Here is a 21,558-nt window from a genome sequence, read left to right as displayed (position 1 = left end):
CATTACATGGTTTAAAATTTGGCTTAACTTGGGTTTAAGTTATTTTGCAAGGGAATGTGGATGGTGTACAAAAGCTTGGGAAGAGACTAACAGCTCTGACCTAATTTTTTACTTAGACTTTTCTTATCTTACTTTAAGATGAGAATCTTTCATGTCCACGTTTATATATTGTAAAATGAATCCATTTTATTTTGCTTTAGTCTAGCTAAATAATTAGAAATTGTCCTAGAACCTTTGGCAACAGAGCATTTCTTCATATACATCTAAAAAAAATTAGAAGTAGGTAATATGATCTGACAATACTTTTGATAACTTGCACTTCTAAACTGCATCAAATACGTACTGATTTTCATACTGCAGGTCACACAGTACCTTTAATCTTTTCAGAGTCTCCCAATGCACAGCTGTTAAACCCCAGGGAAGGCAAAAGGCTACTGCCAAATTCCATACCCGTGGAGCATGATTACTAAGCAAGCTTTATCATAAATAAGTAAATGCATACCCACCAATAGCACACGTTGGTCCACTCCACCCCGATGGGCAGTGACACTTGAAGCCTGATGAAATTTCATGACAAATTCCACCATTAGCGCAGGGATTAGATACACAAGCATGCTCCGCTGGAAGAAAGAGGGGAAAAAAATATTGCTATACACTCTTCCAATATCAAATAGGGAACTTACATGTTTCAAAAGTAAAGTTTGAAGCCTCCGTCTCCCACATACAGAAAGACTAATAGATTCACAGAATGAGACTGGAACAGGATTTTACTGAAGATGCATCATATTTTAAGTCTTAGGAAGCCTGAGGGTAGACAGGCTACCCGTACCTCTATATCTAGCAGCTGGAGAATTCCCTATAATCTACTGCTTCCAGCCACACACTTCTTTCTACCTCCAGAGTGCTTCAGCACCTTTTTTTTTTTAAGCTTCAGTGAGACAAAACAGATATGTTGCATGCATGTCTGAACAGTTAGTAACAGTTTAAGTATCAAAGGTCTGTCTAGCTTCATTCTAATATCCTTCCATTGGAACAGCAAAGAGCTGCTTGCTCTCTATAGGCCATGCTGCCTGCTGTTACTCCATGTAGGGCTGCCTAAACACTTGCAGAAGCTGCAGCAAGTATCAATTGAATTGTGAAAGGACAAGTATGCCATCACTTGATACTACTTCCTCTCAGAAGCCAAAGAAAAGCTTTTGGAAAGCGGAAAGCAATCCCTTTTTAGGTGAGACTTTCTAATTTTGATAGCAGTTATGTTTTAAAAAGGCCCTTTTTTTTTTGTAGGTGTGTTATCTAACTCAAAATGAATTTATTTTGTCTTGGCTGTTACGTACTAGTGCCTAAAACAGCTCATAATCCAATCTACTGCTAATAATTAGTCTAGAACTTGTGAAACTTATCCCCACTTTATCACCACCCCCTCATCCAGAGAGCCAAGTTTCTTCTCTACAGCTTTCAGGGCAAGCTAAGACAGTATTTCATCTATCTTAGCCAAAAATTTGCAGTGTGTTCCACCAGCTGAATCAAAATTCAAGTCTTGATAGCATCATAAATATCACACGGCAGTTTATAGAAGTTCAGATAAGATCTATATCCTGAGAAATGTGAAAACCTTCTGATGATAATAAAATTTAGTGAACTTAAAGCCCAAACAGGTTAAGTGGAAGAAAAATTGTGCTGTTTCCATCTACACTTGTAATTAACAATAAAATTCACATGAGAAGACTAATACCACATTTTAAAAATATAAAATAAAGGATTTAACAATCCATCTCAGCAAAAAAAAAAATCACTGTAGAACATCCAACTGAATACTGCAAGTGGAAAAAAAGACCACCCAAAATTTTCATTCTTCTCCAAACATGAAATCTTTGAGTAAAATTAGAAAGATAAAGTTATGGTATTGCACACTTGTCCCTTTACCCAATCAAATACAGAGAAGTCAAAGAAAAGTCTTCAAATATCAGAACAGCACATAAATATCAGAACAGCACATAAAAATGTTGGGTTTTGCATGGAACACACACAGATGTGTATGAAAAAGACAATGAGCTATCTCTGTAGCATCATGAGACAGGATGCGGTTTCACATTGGCAAAATATCTGTTGGACTGTAGTCAAGAAGGCACACTTCATCAGAAGTACAGTTTAAATTTGTTCTTCCATTTTGGCATTGGGAGCAGGGAAGACATATCCATTCATTTAGGCTATACTCAAGGTGACTCTATAGAAGGGCTCAAGCACATTTCCATAGTGGTTAACATCTGCATTGTTAATCAAAATGTTAGAGTTCTTTTAACATGGGATTTATAATGAGGCTTTAGTTAATCAAAAATGACAGTCAACGTATTCAGACAGCTAAAAATTTGGCCAAAACCCCACAACACCATAGTTAAAACTGAAGTGCCCATAACTACTACTTTCCTCAGTCTGCAACTTGTATAAGATGCAGGTTTACAGGCAAGTCAAAAGAGACGGGAAAAACATAGCAGGAAGACAAGTGACAGAGAAAAGTACACCTCTAATCATGTTCAGAAGACCACAGATCAATTTCATGTTTGGATTAAGTGAAGAAGCCAAGGGGAAGGAAACATTCTGGGTCTTTTCTAAATCCAACAGAGACCATGACAGAATTTGTCATTTCCAGTGGGCTTTTTATTTTGAATAGCCAGACTAAGACAAGATAGAGTTGGCATACAACTTGCATGCCCTCATATTTCACATTTACCCCCTTGCAAATAAAGCTAATTTTTGGAAGAGACAACAGTCCCTCCACTCCACAAAAAGCACAACAATGAACATATAAGAATACCATCAGGCTAACTAGAGCATAGCTCTGAATAAAAACTGTTTCAGAACAATGCAATATCCGAAATTACCAATTTCGCAGTTCTTTCCAGAGTAACCATCTGGGCAAGCACAGCGATATTCATCTGGTTCAGTATTCATACAGGTTCCACCGTTCAGGCAGGGATGGTGATTTCCACAATAATTCAGATCTGGACAGAGAAAAGCATCAATTAATAGGGTGACAGATCTCAATATCGTCCTTTTAGTCCTAGTCAGGTGTACAGATGCCCTTCTAGCTTGAACATCATTCACCCATATTATCCCCATTCTATTAGCTAGGCTATCAGTTCATCGCTAACAGGGAAGGATGAGCAGAAGAGAACTGCGTAAGTTAGAGGAGTCTGGATCATTCTAAGACTTTTGTCTTGAGCTTCCTATACTTACAACACTTAGGTAACATCTGTCATAAAAGAATTAGGGACAGAAACACTCAGGTTGTGGCACACTAGCAGGAAAGAAATGGTTAATGAGTTATCAGTTAATCATGCAATTCACTTTTTTTTTTTGTAAATTAATGTTAAGTACCTTTGTTACAGAGCAGGCCACCCCAGTTGGTTTCACAATTACACTGCCATGGTTCATTACAGCTCCCATGAGCACAGCCTGGGTAGGGACACACTCATCACAGAACTGTCCTTGCCAACCATAATGACACCTAAGATGTAAGTTCACATGTTAAAAGTTAGCAACATGATGTTTAATTATCAGCATTACAGGTATTTAGAACGCTACACTTACCACTTACACTTACTCCTCAAGAACAAAGTCAGCTGTTCAATGTGCAACAGATCATTTAATTTCTGCCACTTAGAAGGTACGTACTAGTCCTATTGAAAACTTATACTGGAACTCAACTTGCTCAACCACATTACACACCACAGCAACAAACCACGCCAAGCACTACGCGTGCTGAGAACCATACATAAATCTGTGTCCTTTCACAAGGAATCCCATATTCTGAGTCATCTCACACTGAGACAGAACTGGTGATCAGCGTATAAAGAAGGATATAACTACTTTTCAAAAGAAGACTGTAGGCTTATTGAACCACACTAGATTATGTCGTCTGTAACAGTGCCCAGAATTATGCTAACACCACAACTGTTTATACTACAGGGAAAGTATTAAAGGCCTAGGTCTTTAAAAAACAGAAAAAAAATCAGGCTTTTTTTTTCCAAGTATGTTTCACACACATTCTAACCAAACAGAAATAGTAAGTTTACTCCGTTGGGCTAAAAAGGTATTTCTGCCTGTTCTTATAAAAGTGTTTCTTATAAACAGTTTGAGAGCCATATTAGCAAAAAAAGATGCATAAAAACATGTTGAATGGGAGCTGGGCACAGGCATGCCAGTGGAGATACGCCTGGCAGGGAAAAAGCATTAGAAACCTTTTTTCTTAAGAATACCTCACCTTTGTAATACCACCAAGCTTCGAGAACTCTTCAAGAACCATAAAAAAAATAGACAAGCTCTTAAGTCTTTTGGGTATAGGAAAAAAGAAAAGAGGAAAAACTAAGTCTTGGTTCCTTGTGAATCATTCCACCATTTCAGTAAGCAGTATCAATCCCCAGAGGAATAGACCAGACTATGCTGGCAGCATATTAAATTTCTACTATTTACATAAACAGAAGGAATCCCACTGCAGATCTTTGCAAGACAATTATTTTATTGCATAAAGCTCTAGAACTACTTTGAATTCTCAGTCCTGCCATCTCCTCCTCATTCACAACCCCAGAGTTGCAGGATCCATACGGGACAGCCTCAATTGTCCACGCAGTCCAGAGGCAGCCGACTGCCTCTTTACATTAAGCTGTCAGGAGAACATGCCTGGGAAACACATATACTTTAGAAGCAGTTTTCTTCTGCTGTATTAGCAGTACGAGGAAACAAATACTACTCCTGCTAAATTTGATCTCTTCCTTCCTTCTCAGGGACAGGCACATCTTTTCAGGGGCTGATAATAAACAATTAAAAAAAAGCTCTAACTCACTTTACTGGCCCCAGCCCAAATCTGCATCCATGCCAAACCTGGCACTACTGCCAGTGATTCACCATGACTATCCCAGCCTGAGCCAACTCCCCACCCACATGTAACAGGCATTTTCAAGGGCTGAAAGTCTGCATCACAAAGCAGATAATCATAACAACTCCATGTGTTTTCTATATCCAATAGATAACACTTCTTTGTTTAACACTGCACTGAAGATTAGGAGTGCAAAGAAAAATACAGCCACCTTCTTCAAACTTGAGAGCATTTTAAACACCTCCTTGAATTTGCAGGTATGTTTGACTCGACATTAGAATTGGTTCAGCAGTAAAGGATTGCTGCTTTTTCATGATATTCAGCATGAAGAATATGAAGGTTACTGTTAAAGTTACCACCAAGCCCGAGGGAAACCATTTCTACAAGCTAAAGGCAGTCCAATCAAAGGAACACAATGTTTACAAGTCAAAAGGTTACTATGTGGTAAGCTGATCAGCCTTCAGTTTACAAGGAAGAATAAATTAGGATTTCCTCTTGAACAGGAAGTCTGGTCGCATCCTACATTAGCAGGTGCTAGAACAGCTTTAATTTCACTTCCTTCTAATAAGATAACATTTAATAGATCTCAGCTCACTCAAAGCAAGATGGGATCAATAAAACGAAACCAATACAAAAGTGGGCACATTGCAATATGAGGTAAAGATCAAAGTCAAAACATGGCAGAAAAAAATAGAAGCAAAAAAGGCACAGATATAGAAGTAACAATATCTATTAAAAAACAGAATTCCTTTTCAAGTAACCACTTGTATAAAAAACAAAGGAAACTGCTAGCACAGCTAATGGCAGGGTGAAGTTACTTCTTCCCCGTCCATCTGCCTGTCCCTCTCCCATCCCCTACCCATATAGAGAACAACTTGTTGGAAGCTTCTGCAATCCTAAATTTTACACATCTGAATAGATATTAAAGCCAAATTTAGAGAACTTAAAGATTCCCATTGTACAATGGACAAAGAAAATCCTTACTGGAATCAAGATTCTACTTCCTTCGTCCTTCCCCTGCTGACTTCATCTGCTCCAACTCCTCTCCACAACCAAACGCAGAACAAAATCAGAAATTGCTTACTTAATCTTAGCCTTTGCTGGCTATTAGCAGTACAAAAGCAGCTACCATAAATAGACTGTTACAGTTTAGTAACTTCCTGATGGAAGGCTGAAGCACAGGCATCTGCTCCCAGACCAAAGCCTCCCTTCAGGTCAGGATTAACACGGAGTGCAATAGGAATAAGAGAAGAGTTGCTAGTCATCTTGAAGCTGAGAACTTGCAGAAAAGATCCTGATAATTCTACAAATGTGCTTCACAGCTTCCATTTTCCTTAGATGAACGTCTGGTGGCAACAGAAAACAAGAATTTAAGTACAAGGCTGAGGACGGGGAGGTGGCAGGAGCTAACATCAGCAAGGCTTTGATGATAACATTGCAGCTTCTCTAATCTGAAGACTGAAACCACACAGGAAAAAGCGGTTTTTGTTGACAATTAGATAAAGCCACAGTAATTCAACTCATAGTATATATGCTTAGTTAAAAATAAGCAAGTGGGGCTTCAAACAGCTGAATTCCAGGATAAAGAAGGATCTTCTACAGTGCTTTTAAAGCAGTAAATTTCGTTATCAAGAAATCCCACAGAAGCATGTGTCACTATGCACAGTTCAATGATGCATAAGTACTCATAGGCTAAGAAAAAGAAAAATATAATTTTTCCCTTTTTTCTGGGGCTATTAAAAAGCTAAACTGGTAAATAGGAATCCCATAAAATAGGAATTGTCCTTACAGAATTATGCTTTTTATATGTTCTTCTGAAATAGTTATAATTAAGAAAAGAACTGATACTGGTCCTTCTTTTCCTCTGAGCACATTTGTGTTAATTATATAGTAAGAGCTAGATTAAAAGAGCATTTCTGAATCAGGTGCCACAAGGTGTTCAGAAGATTCCATACTGCTGTATGCAAACCAGCATTAACAGTATTTATGAGCAATCTGGTCTACTGGTCTAATCAGACCTACTTTTGGCAGAAGGTGGGACTAAGGGACTCCAGAGCTTTTCTGCTCTCCACAATTTCATGATAATCCTCCAGTGGCAGTTACAGCAGTGATATGGAAAGGTGAAGTGATGTACCCAGCCCGATAGTCCAAAAAACAGTCCCTCGGCACCTTGTATGATTCACTCTATCCAAAAAGAAGTCTGTTAAGTACCAAGAAGCCACAGTGCTCTCAACAGCCAACTTTATTCGTTCAGCTGTTTTATACCACCTTCATGCACGGTCTGTTCTTCTGGTTCGATCACTTCTATTACTTATTTGAGAGCCCTGGACTTTCTGCATGATGTTCACTTGAAAAAATGCGTATCACAGGCTTCATCCAATCACTAATCTACTCCAGCTAGCCTTATGAAAAAGCTTGTGATACATAAGAGGATATCTAAATTCTGTTCTACAGCTGGCTACAGAGCTTTGCTGGCAACATATGTAAGTAGACCTACACCATCAACAGCACAAAAAGAAATCAAAACTACTTCTGAAGTCTAGGTCAAAGTACATAGCCCAAAAATATAATAAATCCTCGGGAGGATATCCGCAAAGTGGTACAAGCCTTTAATTACCACCTTACTGGTACCTTGCATATCCTATAAATGTAGGAGGAAAAATCATTGTGACGTGATTTACACTTTTTTTTTTTAAACAGGCTTTTTGCAGGGAGCTTCTCCACACATTTTAGAATCTGTGGCCAAAAACTGAACACAGGAAAATGAAGCAAAACAGTGACATTAAGAACAGAAGCAAAACGCATCATTTGGGTGGGGGAAAAATAACCCTCTTAAATGGAAAACCACTGAATTTTCTGATGACGTGAACAGGATGGTGTTGCATAGGTCAGAACAATAGCTTTATATTAGTTATTTACTTAAAATAACATAGAAAGTCTGTTTAATGCTTCAAGAGATAGTTGCATAGCATGGAGCAAGATGGTCTGTTAGATGATCCTATAATTCTGAGCATCCAGATTCAGTATTATAGCTAGTATGGTACTCACTAGGATTTGGTAAAGCCACAGAAATGCATTCTCCCCTTTACTGCCTTTGAAATAGACATAAGTCAGTTCTGTGAACAGGAAAAGACGCTCATTAGTATACTTAAATCCTTCAGTTACCTGAAAGCTCAACTACTTTTACTCTCATTCCCAGAGCTCTTATTGGACCAAAAAATGCAAGCCTTTCCCTACAAATTTGTTTCTCCTATAATGAAGTCATTGAAAGCTAACATTCTTGCTCCAATACCTTACTTAGTTTTGTGAAGGTGATGGAGAGGATGGTTCAACATTGTTTACCCAGAACACATGGGGAAGGCTGCTCAGTCAACTTGCAGTAAGTGGATCTAAGGGTGTGTCTACATTTGTGCTAGTTCCTATCACGAACATGCTTTTTCAGTGAACCACCTGATCGTTCCTGTTGATGGTGTGTTGGTTCACATCACAGAGCTGTTTTGGAACAAAGGAACAGGATTCCTTTCAGGTTAAGCTAAGGTAACATAAGACAGTATGCCAGGAGCAAACCTCATGTCTTCCAGGAGCAAACACGTATTCAGTCCACTGGAACAGACTAGAGGTAGTCTGAAAGCAAAACTGAAGTGGTTTTAGCATGAATATCAGGGTCTCAACAATAAAGCTTTTGATCTACTGTTCTAATTTGTCTGCACTACCTACTACCACATAGGTTAAGATTGTACATGTTCATATTCCCTGAGCTCACTTGCTTTCTACTGGGAAGTAGTACTCATTAGAATATATTCTGTGCCTTTCTATCCACTACCTATTTAACACACAGTGCAGAATGTGCCTCAGGTCCTCGACCAATTAAGACAAAAATGAATCCCATACTTTGTTCCTAACTTAATATGCTTATTTTTGAAATATTCGCCAGCACCCCCAGGAGGCTTACCACTAGGACACGAGAGGTGTAGTACAATCATACTGGTTATGGTAACAGGCACTATATGATGAGAAGCAATAGTAATAATTTTGCAAATCCTTTGAAACTGGAAACCAAGATAAAGTATCTTGTGTGAAAGAGGAGATGGGAGCAGATGTTCAGGTACCAAGCCGACTCCTGCAGGAACAACAGCTACCAGCTCTTTAAGGATCATAGTCAGTCCAACACTGCAGGAACTGAAAAGGTCAGATGGTGCAGCTAGTGCACAGCTCAAACAAGACTTCTAGTTCACTGTTCAGATTGGCTTAGGAGGTTTCTCACTAATGGATATTACATTGTGGAGCCACTGTGGAAGGAAGCCACGCGGTTTCAGATCTGCTCTTGACGAGTCCTGGTTAGCCAGTAACTCATCTGTGAGCATTTCCTAGGTGTTTAGAAGTGGTAGAATTTTGAATCTGAGCTAACTAGCGTAGAAGTTCATGCTCTTACTTCCTCCCCACCTTTAGAAGCAGGTTTTTTTTCAGTCCTCTAAGATCTCTTGCTAACTCTCTACAGAGTCTTTCAATAATGACCTGCTTCAAATCCCCCACCAGACCTCTGTAACCAAGTACAGATTTACTAGAATCCATTTTTTTCTGTAGTTTAAGCAGAGCTCCTCAATACCAATGCTAACAGCATTATCCATCCAACTGTTATGAAAACACAAACAAGAGATTAGTGATATCAGTTGACCTCCTACTCAAAAGGAAGGGAAGACTGAAAGCCTCTAACAATTAACAAAGGATCTCCTGAACACTATTACTCCAACACCTCAGGTAGTAGTAGCAGCTCGTTTCGCAACTCAGGATTTTGTCCCTGCATGTCTTGAAGGAAAACACCAGAAGATAGTTGAGCCTGTTCTGGCCCTTACAGCAACAGACTAAGTGCACACAAACACTTATGAGGTCCACACAGCCTGCAGAAACCTCTGGACACAGTAACCCAACCTCACAAGCAGGGCTAAAGTTGAATACAAGGACTACAGCAGGCATGGCGTGGGTTAGGACAGCAAGTTTGAGAAATCTGACATTTCTCTATACATTTCCTATTGAAACAAGTACCCAATTCCATATAAACTAATAAATCACCAGCATTGTAAAGCCAAAATTTTACCAGAAGTACTTCAAAAGCAATTCTACAGTAAGACAGCCTGAAGTACAGAAGTTAAACAATTAATTTGCTTCAGAAGTTTTAAAAGTTGTCTCCTTGCTTTGCTCAGCTTGCACAAATTCATATTAAAGGACTGTCAACGATCTCAGTTCTCATTCATTTCGGTTAGCCTACACGTTCTGAAGAAGCTTTTGTATCACAGTTGCATGGAAAAAGATCTGCATTTCCCAGGACATAACCTAGGGCCTACCATAGTTCCAGAGATGCAGCTGAGCAGAAGCAGAGCAGTATTTGAGATCTGACCCCTTTTTGCTTCGAAGAGACATTTGAGCATTCAAAGACAAAAAGGAAAAGGAGAGAGGCTTCAGAAAATACACCATCCCAGCAGGAATATGACAATGTAGACCAGACATGAGGCATAACTGAACGTCTGCCAAGCCCATGCCACTCTGGATCACAAGGAAGTAAAAGATTAAGCTGTTAAGCAGCCTACTGACAGTTTAAGAGTGGTACCAGTCAGCAGTTTTAATCAAGGAAGGAGATTGTCAGTTTGTGGTTTCTCTATGTTCACTTTGATAATTTCCTAACATGATTGAGCCTAACCCAGTTATAAGTCATTAGATAACTTCATTCTTCTTTAGATGGTTTAATACAGCACCTAAAGTGATGCAAAAACATACATAAAGCATCAATTCTTTTAGCTTGGCAGTGTTGCTTCTTAAACAGTCTTTCCTAGTACTTTTGTCTGGTGAAGTCAACCAACCAACAAGACCATTTGGTCTCCCACTGCAGGCCAAAAAGTTCACAGCTGTCAAACACTGAACCTGGAAATGGACAGAGTTCATGGCTTTTTTTTTGTTTTAAAATGACTGCATTTTCCTATGTTTGCAAGATTCACCAAAGTTGCTTTCTTCAAGGATGTCATTTTGTTCGCTTTTCATCAAGTTACTTCTGAGCTGTCTTCAGAATAACCAAAAGCCTATCACCTAGGCTCAGTGATACCACAAAATTTCCTACATCACGTTGTCTTAAAATCTACTATTTTTAATTTATTTGATGAAAATGCAAATAAATAGCCAACTTCAGCATAACCTCTTCAAAACAATGGGTACCTGAACTTGTTCAACTGATGAGATCCAGTTTTAGCTAATTGCCTATCAGCTATTAGCAGTCTGCAGTCATTTAGCTACATTTAATATTTGTTTTTGCTAGAACATTTAATCCAAGAACAGCTCTAAATTACTTTGGAAAAAATCAAAGCATGGAGGGTAGAGCCTGGCTATGAGAGTTAGGCTGATGCCTCAGAGCCACCGCTTAAGTTATTTGCATGTTCATACAAGATGAAGATGGAAATCGTTTTCCAACTCTATAAATGCCATTGCACACTTGGGCAACAAAGGAGCTATTGGCACCAGTAGATTTCCATACATCTCACACCCATGTTTTTCTCACATTTTCATTTTCCTTCTGAATTAAAAAAAGGACATTGTTTTCACCTGTTAAATGACAGTGGCAACTGTCCAAAAACCAGGAAGGAGGAATCTAGATTATAATTCAATAGCACCAGTTTTTTTTTTTTTTAAATAACAGCTTCCTTTGTACTGCTGAAGATAAAGGTCATGTCTCTGAGCCTTGTTTATTTTTAGTTCAGAATCATTTTTCTATAGAAAGTATTATCCATCTGGGTTAGAAGTTCCACTTTCAACATAGCCTAGTAACCACTACAAAATACAAACTAGAGATACCTGTGGGACAGAGCTCCAGCAAACAAATCACTTTTAAAGAGAGCTGAGTCTTCTGCAATAGTGGAAATACAGTGGCCATATATAGAAAAGTATTTTCCTTCAACATGCTGACCACCAGTCTATTGCTTAAGCAGACCTGTGTTAAGAAGCCAGGAAAATAAACGGCATACAATCCATCTGGACCAGTAAGTCCCTTATTCTTTCCCCCAGTACTTTTTTCAGATAATAAAATCCGTCCAACAAAGTAGCGAGATTTTTGGTCAAAGTCCTTCTCTACAGAAGCTTCTATAAGCTTTGTTTAGCTGGACTGATTAGAAGGAGCACCTAGACCTTACACCACTAGATGCTTTTCCATGTATGTCATGAGACTCTGTAATGGAAGGCTTTGCTCCTGAGACTCCTTATTCACAGACATCTTAAAAAAAGGTATCACAAGAACCCAGATCATCTTCAAGGGCTTTGTATTCCACTCTTGAAGCCTTCCTCCTCCTCTCCAACTTCTATCCTTCCTGATACTGGTGGTACCACAGAGAAATTAAAGTTCACAACGAAACTGCACCCCCACCCACAACTTTTTACATTTGCTTAAGCTTGTTTGTCTTTATTCAAAGGCTCTTTGCATTTCAGAAACAAACATTCACAGGCTCCTAAGACACTCAATTAGGCACAGGGCTCCAAAAACCCCTACATAAAGCAGAGTTCAGCAAAGATTCAGGGTTCCTGGAAAGCTCAAAAGAAGGAGTACTTCTTACTAAGTAAAGATCACCAAGAGCAAGAAGAACCCATAATACTTAAAACCACAAGCAAAATATTTAACAATAGGAAGAGATCCTAAATACCATTAAAAATACTCTTACAAAAACAGAACCATGGTTTAGATAAATACCTGCCTTGAATAATCTTTTTAAGGGAGATTTTTTAGCTCTTCAGAAGTAAACACCATATGCACAACACCAATGTACTTCGCATACTGGTATTAGCACAGAATTTGCAGTCAGGTTCAAGAGCTACAACACAATCTTGCACAAATCAGCAGCATCTGACAAATTTCAGGTGTATATCATTTAGTATAAAATCATTCCGATGCAATGATTTAGGATTATATTAGGATTCTGTTATCTGCCATACCCCACTATCAGAAACTGTCAGTTCTCCAGCAGAATGGGACTTGTTCACATCAGTTGTCACAGCTCACACACCAACACTTCAAACCCTGCAAACAAAACTAGGCTACCTGCATCCAACTTCTGCCACTTCCCTGATGGTCAGTGTTTGCTAGTAGGAGAACAAATCAGAATTGCCTTAAACTATCAGAGCTTGACTCAATGATATTTGTCAGCTCTCAGGCGTTCTGACAGCCATTAAGTCTTGCATCATCCCAAGCAAAGATTCAATATAGCTTAAAACTGACCAGAGGTAAAGTTAAGAACTTACAAAGAATCACCAGTTTGCAAGCAGACCAAGTCTCATTTCTTCAATACCCAGCATAAAAGTAGCACCTGTTTCCCCGTGACCTACTGCATTAAACGGAACTTCAACAAGGAAGCAATCAACTCTTCCCTGCTATCAGAGTCTACTAAATCACAAAGTTGCACAAACATTTTGGACACCATTCTCTCATATCCAGGGACCAAGAACATTCAATTGGGGTATAAAGTTTAGGTTGAAGCTTAGGTTGCTACTATAACATTACTACCCAACAAAGCTTCTTTGAGAAAAAGTCTATTATATTTTGGTGATGATACATACATTGAGTGTTCTAGTACTATGAGCATTTCCTAGTCATAACAGCCATTCTTAAAGAGCAAGTTACCCTTTTAAAAGGCAAAGAAACAGTATATCAAAATCCAAGTTCCTAAGGATTTTGAAAAAAAGAAAAGGATGGTTCTCATTTAATAAATGCAAGAAGCATATCTGTTCAAGTCCTATAAGCACAAAAATAGAACAGCATTGCAAAACAGTATCTTACATGTGATGTCTACTTCATATCTAGTTGCACCCATGCTTTTGTACAGACTTTTTTTCAATTTTAAAGTAAGCCCTTTAAGAGTAGCAGCATACATGGAAAACACTAGAAATATCAGTACTTAGAAGTAAAATATTCAAGCATGCAGACTTACTTGCATTCCCCAGGTGTACTGCAACCCCCATGGAGCAAATTACATCCTTGTTTACATACAGCTGCAAATAAAAAAAAGTTTTAGTCTTCAGTTAGTCTGGGCAGCTAGATATCCCTTGGTATAGTGGCAATCCAGAACTGTTCGGCTAGGGCTTTTGTGGTGTAACTTGTTGCTTATGCAAAGCAGATTGTCTCTGGGCATGTTCCAATACACCTAGCTTCTAGCTAGTGATTTCATAAGACACCAACACTGCAGCTTTGTGAAAAATAACTCAAGGTATCTCACTGAAAAAGTTGCTACCAAACTAAATAGGTTTGCAACAAGAGCATCAGAATTGGCATATTTATCAAATAGTTATTTTTTTAAAATCAATTTGATATTATGCTAGAAATCCCAAGCTTCAGAAGACATACACATTTCTTGACAAAGTCCTAAAGATGGTCTCCCCCTCATTAACAGCTTTTTACTAGAGAGGAAAAGAAACAAAACAAAAACAAGAAGCCCTCCACAGAAAGATGAGTATGACAAGTAATTTTAGCACTAATTACTCACTGAGAGACTAAATGCAAAACAAAGATTTGATGGAAGATTAGTGGTCCATTAAGAAAGATTATTATACTTGAATTTCTGTTCACATTAAGAGCTATCAGAAAGCTTTCAGCTGTGCATATATTAAATTTTAAACTTTTTCATTTGTGAAAACATTATGGGAATTTTTACAAGATTAAAAGTCTACAGTATTACCGTTACCATCATTGTTCAAAAAGCCTCATGTTTACAAACATAGTACATTTTGCTTTGTTACAAGCATGGTACATTTTGTTTTGAAGAAACATCACCTCTGAAAAGAGTTAGCATAAAGTTGTTTCAGTGTTTTTGAATTCTAAGTATGTTGTGTACCCCCAAAAACACACACTGCAAACACTGTACCCTGCCCTGGGCTTCACTCTTCACAAAGGATGAGTTTTTCCTGTGTTATTTTAACACCATCATCTTTCAAACTTATTTCAAGAGGAAGTAACAAGAAAAAGTTTTGCTTTGACAAAGACTTGTATTCAAAGGACAACATCTATATGAGTTAAAATATGCAACAGCACTGATACTACATGTATCAACCACTGCAAGGGCTTCTATTATATTAACAATAGAACTAATCTAAAATGAAGTAAACAATACTACCTTGTTTACATTCTTCTCCCATCCAACCTTCCATGCAGGCTTTGTTTCCATTTTGATCACATGTGTAGTGACCGACAAAGTCATCTCTAGGGCCACAAAATTTATTGCACAGAGCACTGTAGTAATTTTCATCACACTTCACTCTTATTTGTACTTCAAAATGGGCAACGGGACCATTAAACTGTAGTGTCTTCCATCGATCTTCTGGGTTGATCATGCCAGCATGCGCCACTCGTTCTATTAACAAGTCTTCACCTATTTTTTTTTTTTTTAAAAAAAAGGTAAATTCAACAGGTGACGATTTTGATAGCATACCAACATGTAAATTCAAATCCAAAGTATTCAACTGGTTAAGAGAAAGCCTAGTAAAGAAAACGTTAAGTGATAAAGATCTACTGTGTAACTGAATTTTCCTTTGCCTTGCAAAGTTCATTACAGGAAGGCCAATTTAAAAAAGTGTCCCAAAGGAAATATTAAAAAAAACTGGAACATAATCCATAGGAAATAGCTTATTTTTCAAGGCAGCCAAACATACCACACCCACATACTGACAACCAACAGCTTTATCTTGATCTGAGACTCTTTTTGCCTCCTTTCTGTTCCTATTAAATCACAAGATCTGCATAATCTAGTAGCTGAGATATTAGTATAAACGTTCTCTGGTGCCAGTGTCATTTTAAAAATAAAACAGTATACTGTTAATTTACTGTAAAATTGCTAAACGATATAAGCCTACCAGAGCATTGACTATTACATACATCAACCAGCTTATTCCCGTTTCATCATTTTCTATAATGAAAGCAAAACATCTTTAACAAGCATTTCATAGAATACTTTGTCTAGCTAGTATGCAGCTTTTTTGAAGAAACATACACATGAACCAAGGACTATCAAGGGACCATTCTCTTTGTATCCTGCTTATCCTTATCCCCTGTGGAGCTACAGATAATTATGACCACTGCTGCAATACACTCACAAGCATCCTGCCTTGCCCACACAGACAGCAGCAGCACTGCTACCGCCAGCCTCAGTTAGCTGAGACCACACATACACAAAGTATTTTAGCAGTTGCATGGGACAAATGGATTCTAAAATGCAAGATTATGGAACTACCAACCCCAAATATTGTCATTTTTATGAATGTCAACTTTGTATTTATGTATTTTAATCTTGATACAAAGGCTTCAGTACTAGGAGATGAGGCAGTTATAGCACAACAAATTATACAATTGTTTGAGTAAATATTGAGAGAAAGCAAGCACAGTAAGGGTAAGCATAGACGAGTGACCTCAGTTATAAGAGCTTCCAAATGAGATCCCTCAAGCTACTATTTAAACCTGGTAACATTCTACTGTAAGAGTTTTTTCTAGGTGACTACAAGCTGCAGATGGAACTCCAAGCACTATTCAGGGCAAGAAAAGGGCACAGAAAGTCCACTTGTGTACATGAATTTCATACACATTTATGACATTACTATAATATTGCTAGCTCAGCACTTCAGTGTCCGTTTTCTTAACTAATGAAGATTCTTTAAAAAGCACGCTAAAAAAACAGAACCAAAAACTGCGCACACAAAGACTAATAGTGAGACAGGGTCTCAACTTCAGATTATTAATGATATAAAACAGGCCAAGCTGATAGCAAGCACTCTCATATTCATCAAGTGCATTTTACACACTTACTACTCAGAAACATATCAGGCTTAGAAAATAAAGCCAAGAAAGTGACTATTTCTCACCTGGGAAGCTAGTGAGAGCACAGAAGTATCCTGTAAATCTGCCACCAAAGCTGCACTTCCCCCTCAGAACTCAACTAACAGTTTTTCAGTCATTCCACTGTTAAACAAAAGGTAATGAAGTAGTGGGCTCTGCTTTTGTTACGTTGACATCTTTTTTCAAGCATGCTTCTACCATAAAAATCTTTCCTCTTAAAAATACAGAACACTGAAGTAAAAGGTAAAAGCTGTGTTTTAATTAAGCACTGAAAGGTTCTCCAATTAAGTCAAAGCATCTCTCTGCTTTAATATTAAAAGTGGTAAAGCCATGTATAGACTATAATTCATGCTTGCCTAGACTAGTCTGCATAAAACATTTTATGGCTGGACAAACACATTGAAGTCTGTCTTTAACTCTCAAATTCCTATATGCAAAGTCCTCTGTCATCCAGCAGCACAAAGTCAGTAGCAGACTGAACAAGCCTGCAAGCCAGAGAAAGCTGCCTGCATGCTGTTTGCAACTCAGCAGGGTATCTAACATACCACCAGCCACCTTTAAAAGGTTCATGATTAGATTTGACATCCTTTCGTAATATGATTCTTCTATAATGATTATTGATCTAAATAAAAGCCTCGACAAAAAGTGCCGAGTCACTGGATAGTCAAGGAATTGACCAAAGAGCAAGTATGCATTATAAACCTATTTTCCAGCTATCAGCAACGCAGGCTCATTGTAATGGCTGCAACAGCCACAGCCATACTCCCCAAAAGGGTTTCATCAGTGCATCAGATGACTGAAAAACATACCCTGCGATTGAAGGAGTGACTAATAAAAATCTTATCAAACATCCTTAAGTTAATGCAGATTCATCAAACCCAGTTTAACTGGAATAAGCATTACAGCTATTGGCAAATATACCTATACAGAACATTCCTCTTGATACGTGGGGTCAAGAAATGGGGAAATAAAAAAGGCAAAATTATTTTGATAAAAAACTTTATCTTCACAAACTCCTCTGAAGAGAACATAGTTTCAATAGCTTTTCCTTTGGTTTGTATCAGTAGAAGGGCACAACAGCCGAAATAAGCAAGCAAAATAATTCACCCCAACCATAAAAGGCACCAGGGAAAAACAGCTCCAAGCCATCTAGTTTCAATACTACATTCATAAGTACCATAGTAAATTTTGAGAATAAAGAGATTCTGCTTTACTTCAGACTTCATAGTGAAACCAAGTAGTGGGAAACATGTTTATCAGGGTTTCTCCTTCCTCCTCCACAATGCTAAAGTGATTCTGAAGATATTCTCTCCTACATTTCACTACTGTGATGAGGCAGGTTTGCTCCCTGCATCTGGTTTACCATTAAAATTCACCTTACAACCCAACCCCACAGTACTTTTAGCCCTCACTAAGGCAATAAGCCACATAACTGAATCCAGTTATTGGTCAAAGAACAGATACAGTACTCTAACCTCCCCTTCATACTCCTCAGAAGCAAGAGGCTTCTTTTCCTTGATGAAAGAAACCTACAAGCTTCTCTAGAAAAATCAGACATTGGTACAAGGACTTGCACAAAAGGAGGTGATGGCTCAAAGTTTCTACTTTAATTAACATTCACAAAGCATCTGATTTTTGGAAGAGGAACTCTTATCTTAAGAGTATTTAATTGCAACCTTGCTATCAGGAGCCATGAGTACACTTAATTAAGAACTTCACTCATCAACATGCTGACTTTTAGCAGAGGTCAGACATTCCCAACAAGGCACTACAGGGCAATACAAGAGGCAATGTTGGTAGCTGTATGCAAAGAGACGAACACAGTAGCATATGTACTCTGTGCCCAAATGAACAGGAGGTACCATCTCAGGAAGTAGTCTTCAGCATCTTTCAAGCAAAGGTTTTAAAGCTGTAAGGACAGATCAGTCTCCTACAGACTAAGATGAAAGAGGAAGGCAATCTGCATCCCAGCAGCAGACAAGTACTCAAATGGAAAGTTACTTCATGTGTGAAGATGCCAGCTTGCTTCATAACAGCAGCACTGGGTTAAGCATTGCCCAGACCTCTGCTGTACAACAAGACAGCTGCCAAGTCAAGTGACTTACCTGGAAAATAGCGAGAACTGCTGTGACAGAGGACAGAAAACAGGCCCTTTACAGTGATTCAGTATCTAAGCCAGTTTCCTCTCCCCCTCCTTCACCCTCACAAAGCAAACAAGTGGTAAACACTACACTGCCACGAGCTTCACTCCCAGTCCATAGCTTGGTGGTGTCCTGCCAATACTGCTGCACAGAGGAGGAAGGAAGCACAGGAAAAGTTTGGGAGTCTGTGTTTTCAAAAGCCCCTTTTAAGGTAAGTACCAGGGGAGAAATATACCCTAACAGACTTGTTCTTGTGATGGGTGCTTCACAGATCTACTATAAGCACTCTTATCTTGCATTTAATGCTTGCAAGGAAGAATACAGGATACTGGTACATATACAGAGGGAAACAGAACTGTTCTAAAACCTTCTTTTTAATAATACCTTATCAGAAGTCCAAATGGGAACAGAGGACTTGCAATCAACTTTCAGCCTTACCCATCCCCTTAAAGGGAAGTAAAACCTGACTTTGGAACCATTAATCAGTTCATAGAGAGACTGGAACTTTAAGCTTTCTCACACTGGCAACAGAAGACATAAAACCTGAGCCAGAGATTGACTCAGTGTTCAGTACATGGCAGGGAGTTCAGCTTTCCACAGATATTCCTCCCCTCTCCCCCCAGGATGCAGACATTGTCCCTTTTTTCTCTGGAAGCGATGTTGTGTCCCTTTTTTAATCCCTTAGATGTGCATTCTTACTGATCTGTCCTGTTTGGCAGTATACAGAAAAACAAGGAGCAGTCCCTGCATCTTGTCAGATTCACAGGGGAAAACCTACTGGAGCATCGCCTGCCAAGACTGCTCTTGGAGAGAGAAAGAAAAAGCCAACAGATCTCTTTCATGAGATTGGTAAACAGACTACTGAAACATTTAACCTCAAGACATGTGTTTAGCTAGTCCTCTGTCAAATTATAGGCTAAAAAAGCATAACAAAACTCACATGACAAGCCTCTCTATTTCAGATGCAATGCAAGTTAACAGCACCTCCCTGGCAGCCTACATTAAAAGGGAACTTCACCTTTCATTGGCAGTTTCTCAGGAGACCTAGACTGTAATTTGAGGCACTTGGACTGCTGTAGTTCATTAAAACCATTCTTTAAAGGAGATGGCCCACTGGAACTCCAAAAGACATTATACATTAGGTTGTTTTGAAGGTCAGGAATAAACTGACATCAGTGGAAATACACAGCTTTGTTAAAGCATGGTAAAGAAATCTGAAAGGCATAAAAAGGAAAAACAACACAAGCCTAAAGTAAATATCCCCTTATCAAGAATATTTTAAAAGTTTTAAAAGAAACTGGGCTTTGAAAGCTACAGATTTGCAAGAGGATTCGGCAGATTCAAGGACAAACATAACAAAGAATGGTATTCTGACTTTTTAAAGTTATTGAAAAGAAATCAGCTTTTAAATGCACACATCTCATGCTTTGCAGGATAGGGTCTTCATGCTCACTCCTTTCTACACAATCTCCTGAACTGATAAGCCACCTAGAACAAGGGGGGGGGGAAGGAATATTCAATATTCCCTGTACTAGCTGCCCCTAGGTAAATTATTCCCAAGCTGGAAGCTATTTGAACAAAGGAACTTCATGTAGTACTTTTCAAAAAAAAGTTCAAATAAGATGATTCCAATCTGTTGCTGTGTAGGATATCTAAACTTATTCAAGATTCAGGCTTACTCTGCTCAGCACACAAGATCTCATTTGAATACCATGTCCAGTTTGGGAAACTGCCATTCAAGTAGGCTGTGGACCAACTGAAGGGTTGCAGCAACATGAATTACCAGAGATCTAAAGAAAACATACCTATTAGAAAAGATTGAAGCTGTTGAACAAAACAAAAATTGCTTAATTTTAACAGAGGGAGGACTGAGGAACAAATTACAAACTCAATTACTTTATCACTGGACACAGACTATGTTAGGAAAATCTAAGTTAAGAAAGTCTGCCAGGAAAATGCAAGTGGGACTGGTCCCAATCTTCAAGAGGGCCTTCAAACTCTAACATAGCCTCAATATTATTTTAGCTTTGCCTTTTTTTGTGCACTTGATGCATCTTGCTTTATAAGGATGGTCAGTGAAGCAGCAGAGAATAGAACGATAGAACGAATAGTTAGAAAATGACGATAATCTGGGGCACAAATCTTCACTATCTCAATGTCTGAACGCTTATCTTTCTCTGTAACAGTCCCAGCCAAGATTAAATAGTCCATTATCAGCAACAAGTTTGATGTTCACTTAGCACTTGCAGCTACACATTTTTTATTTTGAGACAAGTTCATAAAACATTACCAAGGATCAGAGAGAGCTCTTCTTCAGCAACAACATGGCAACCAACACCTTCAAATTATTTTGAAATATTTAAACACTAAGCTTGCTTTTCCTTCAGATCAATAGCCATGCTCTGATAACAAGGATTAGTATTTACAGACCAGAAACAAGGTGACTTTCAGTATTAATAAAGAAACAACTGGAGAATGAATCATACCAAGGCATCCAACTTTTTTAATTTACAGGCAGCAAGAGTGCTTTATGTTTGCCTGATCATGGAAGTTACCACAAAAGGCAGCGAAGGGTGAACAAAAGAGTATTTAAAGTGAAGATCTACAGCACAGATCACTTCCCTTAAGGGAAAAAAAGGGCTTTCCATAATTTTTAAACTTTCCTAAAGAAATTACATATTAAGATCTTCACCTGC

At 38.4% G+C, this 21,558-nt stretch overlaps 1 protein-coding gene across 1 annotated transcript in view; it reads right to left on the bottom strand.

Moving 5' to 3' along the window:
* The window catches only part of JAG2 (jagged canonical Notch ligand 2), a 68,127-nt gene that overhangs the window by 21,981 nt on the left and 24,588 nt on the right, over window positions 1–21,558 (bottom strand). Inside the window, 6 exon segments of the mRNA XM_040558672.1 lie at window positions 507–620; window positions 2,880–2,999; window positions 3,376–3,465; window positions 3,468–3,505; window positions 13,831–13,891; window positions 15,010–15,264. Coding sequence (XP_040414606.1) covers window positions 507–620; window positions 2,880–2,999; window positions 3,376–3,465; window positions 3,468–3,505; window positions 13,831–13,891; window positions 15,010–15,264 — 678 coding nt within the window.

The sequence above is a fragment of the Cygnus olor genome, chromosome 5 (genome assembly GCF_009769625.2).
Source record: "Cygnus olor isolate bCygOlo1 chromosome 5, bCygOlo1.pri.v2, whole genome shotgun sequence".
In the NCBI taxonomy this organism is placed as follows: Eukaryota; Metazoa; Chordata; class Aves; order Anseriformes; family Anatidae; genus Cygnus; species Cygnus olor.
Note: the sequence above shows the minus strand (reverse complement) of the source record. Positions and strands in the feature narration are given on the sequence as shown.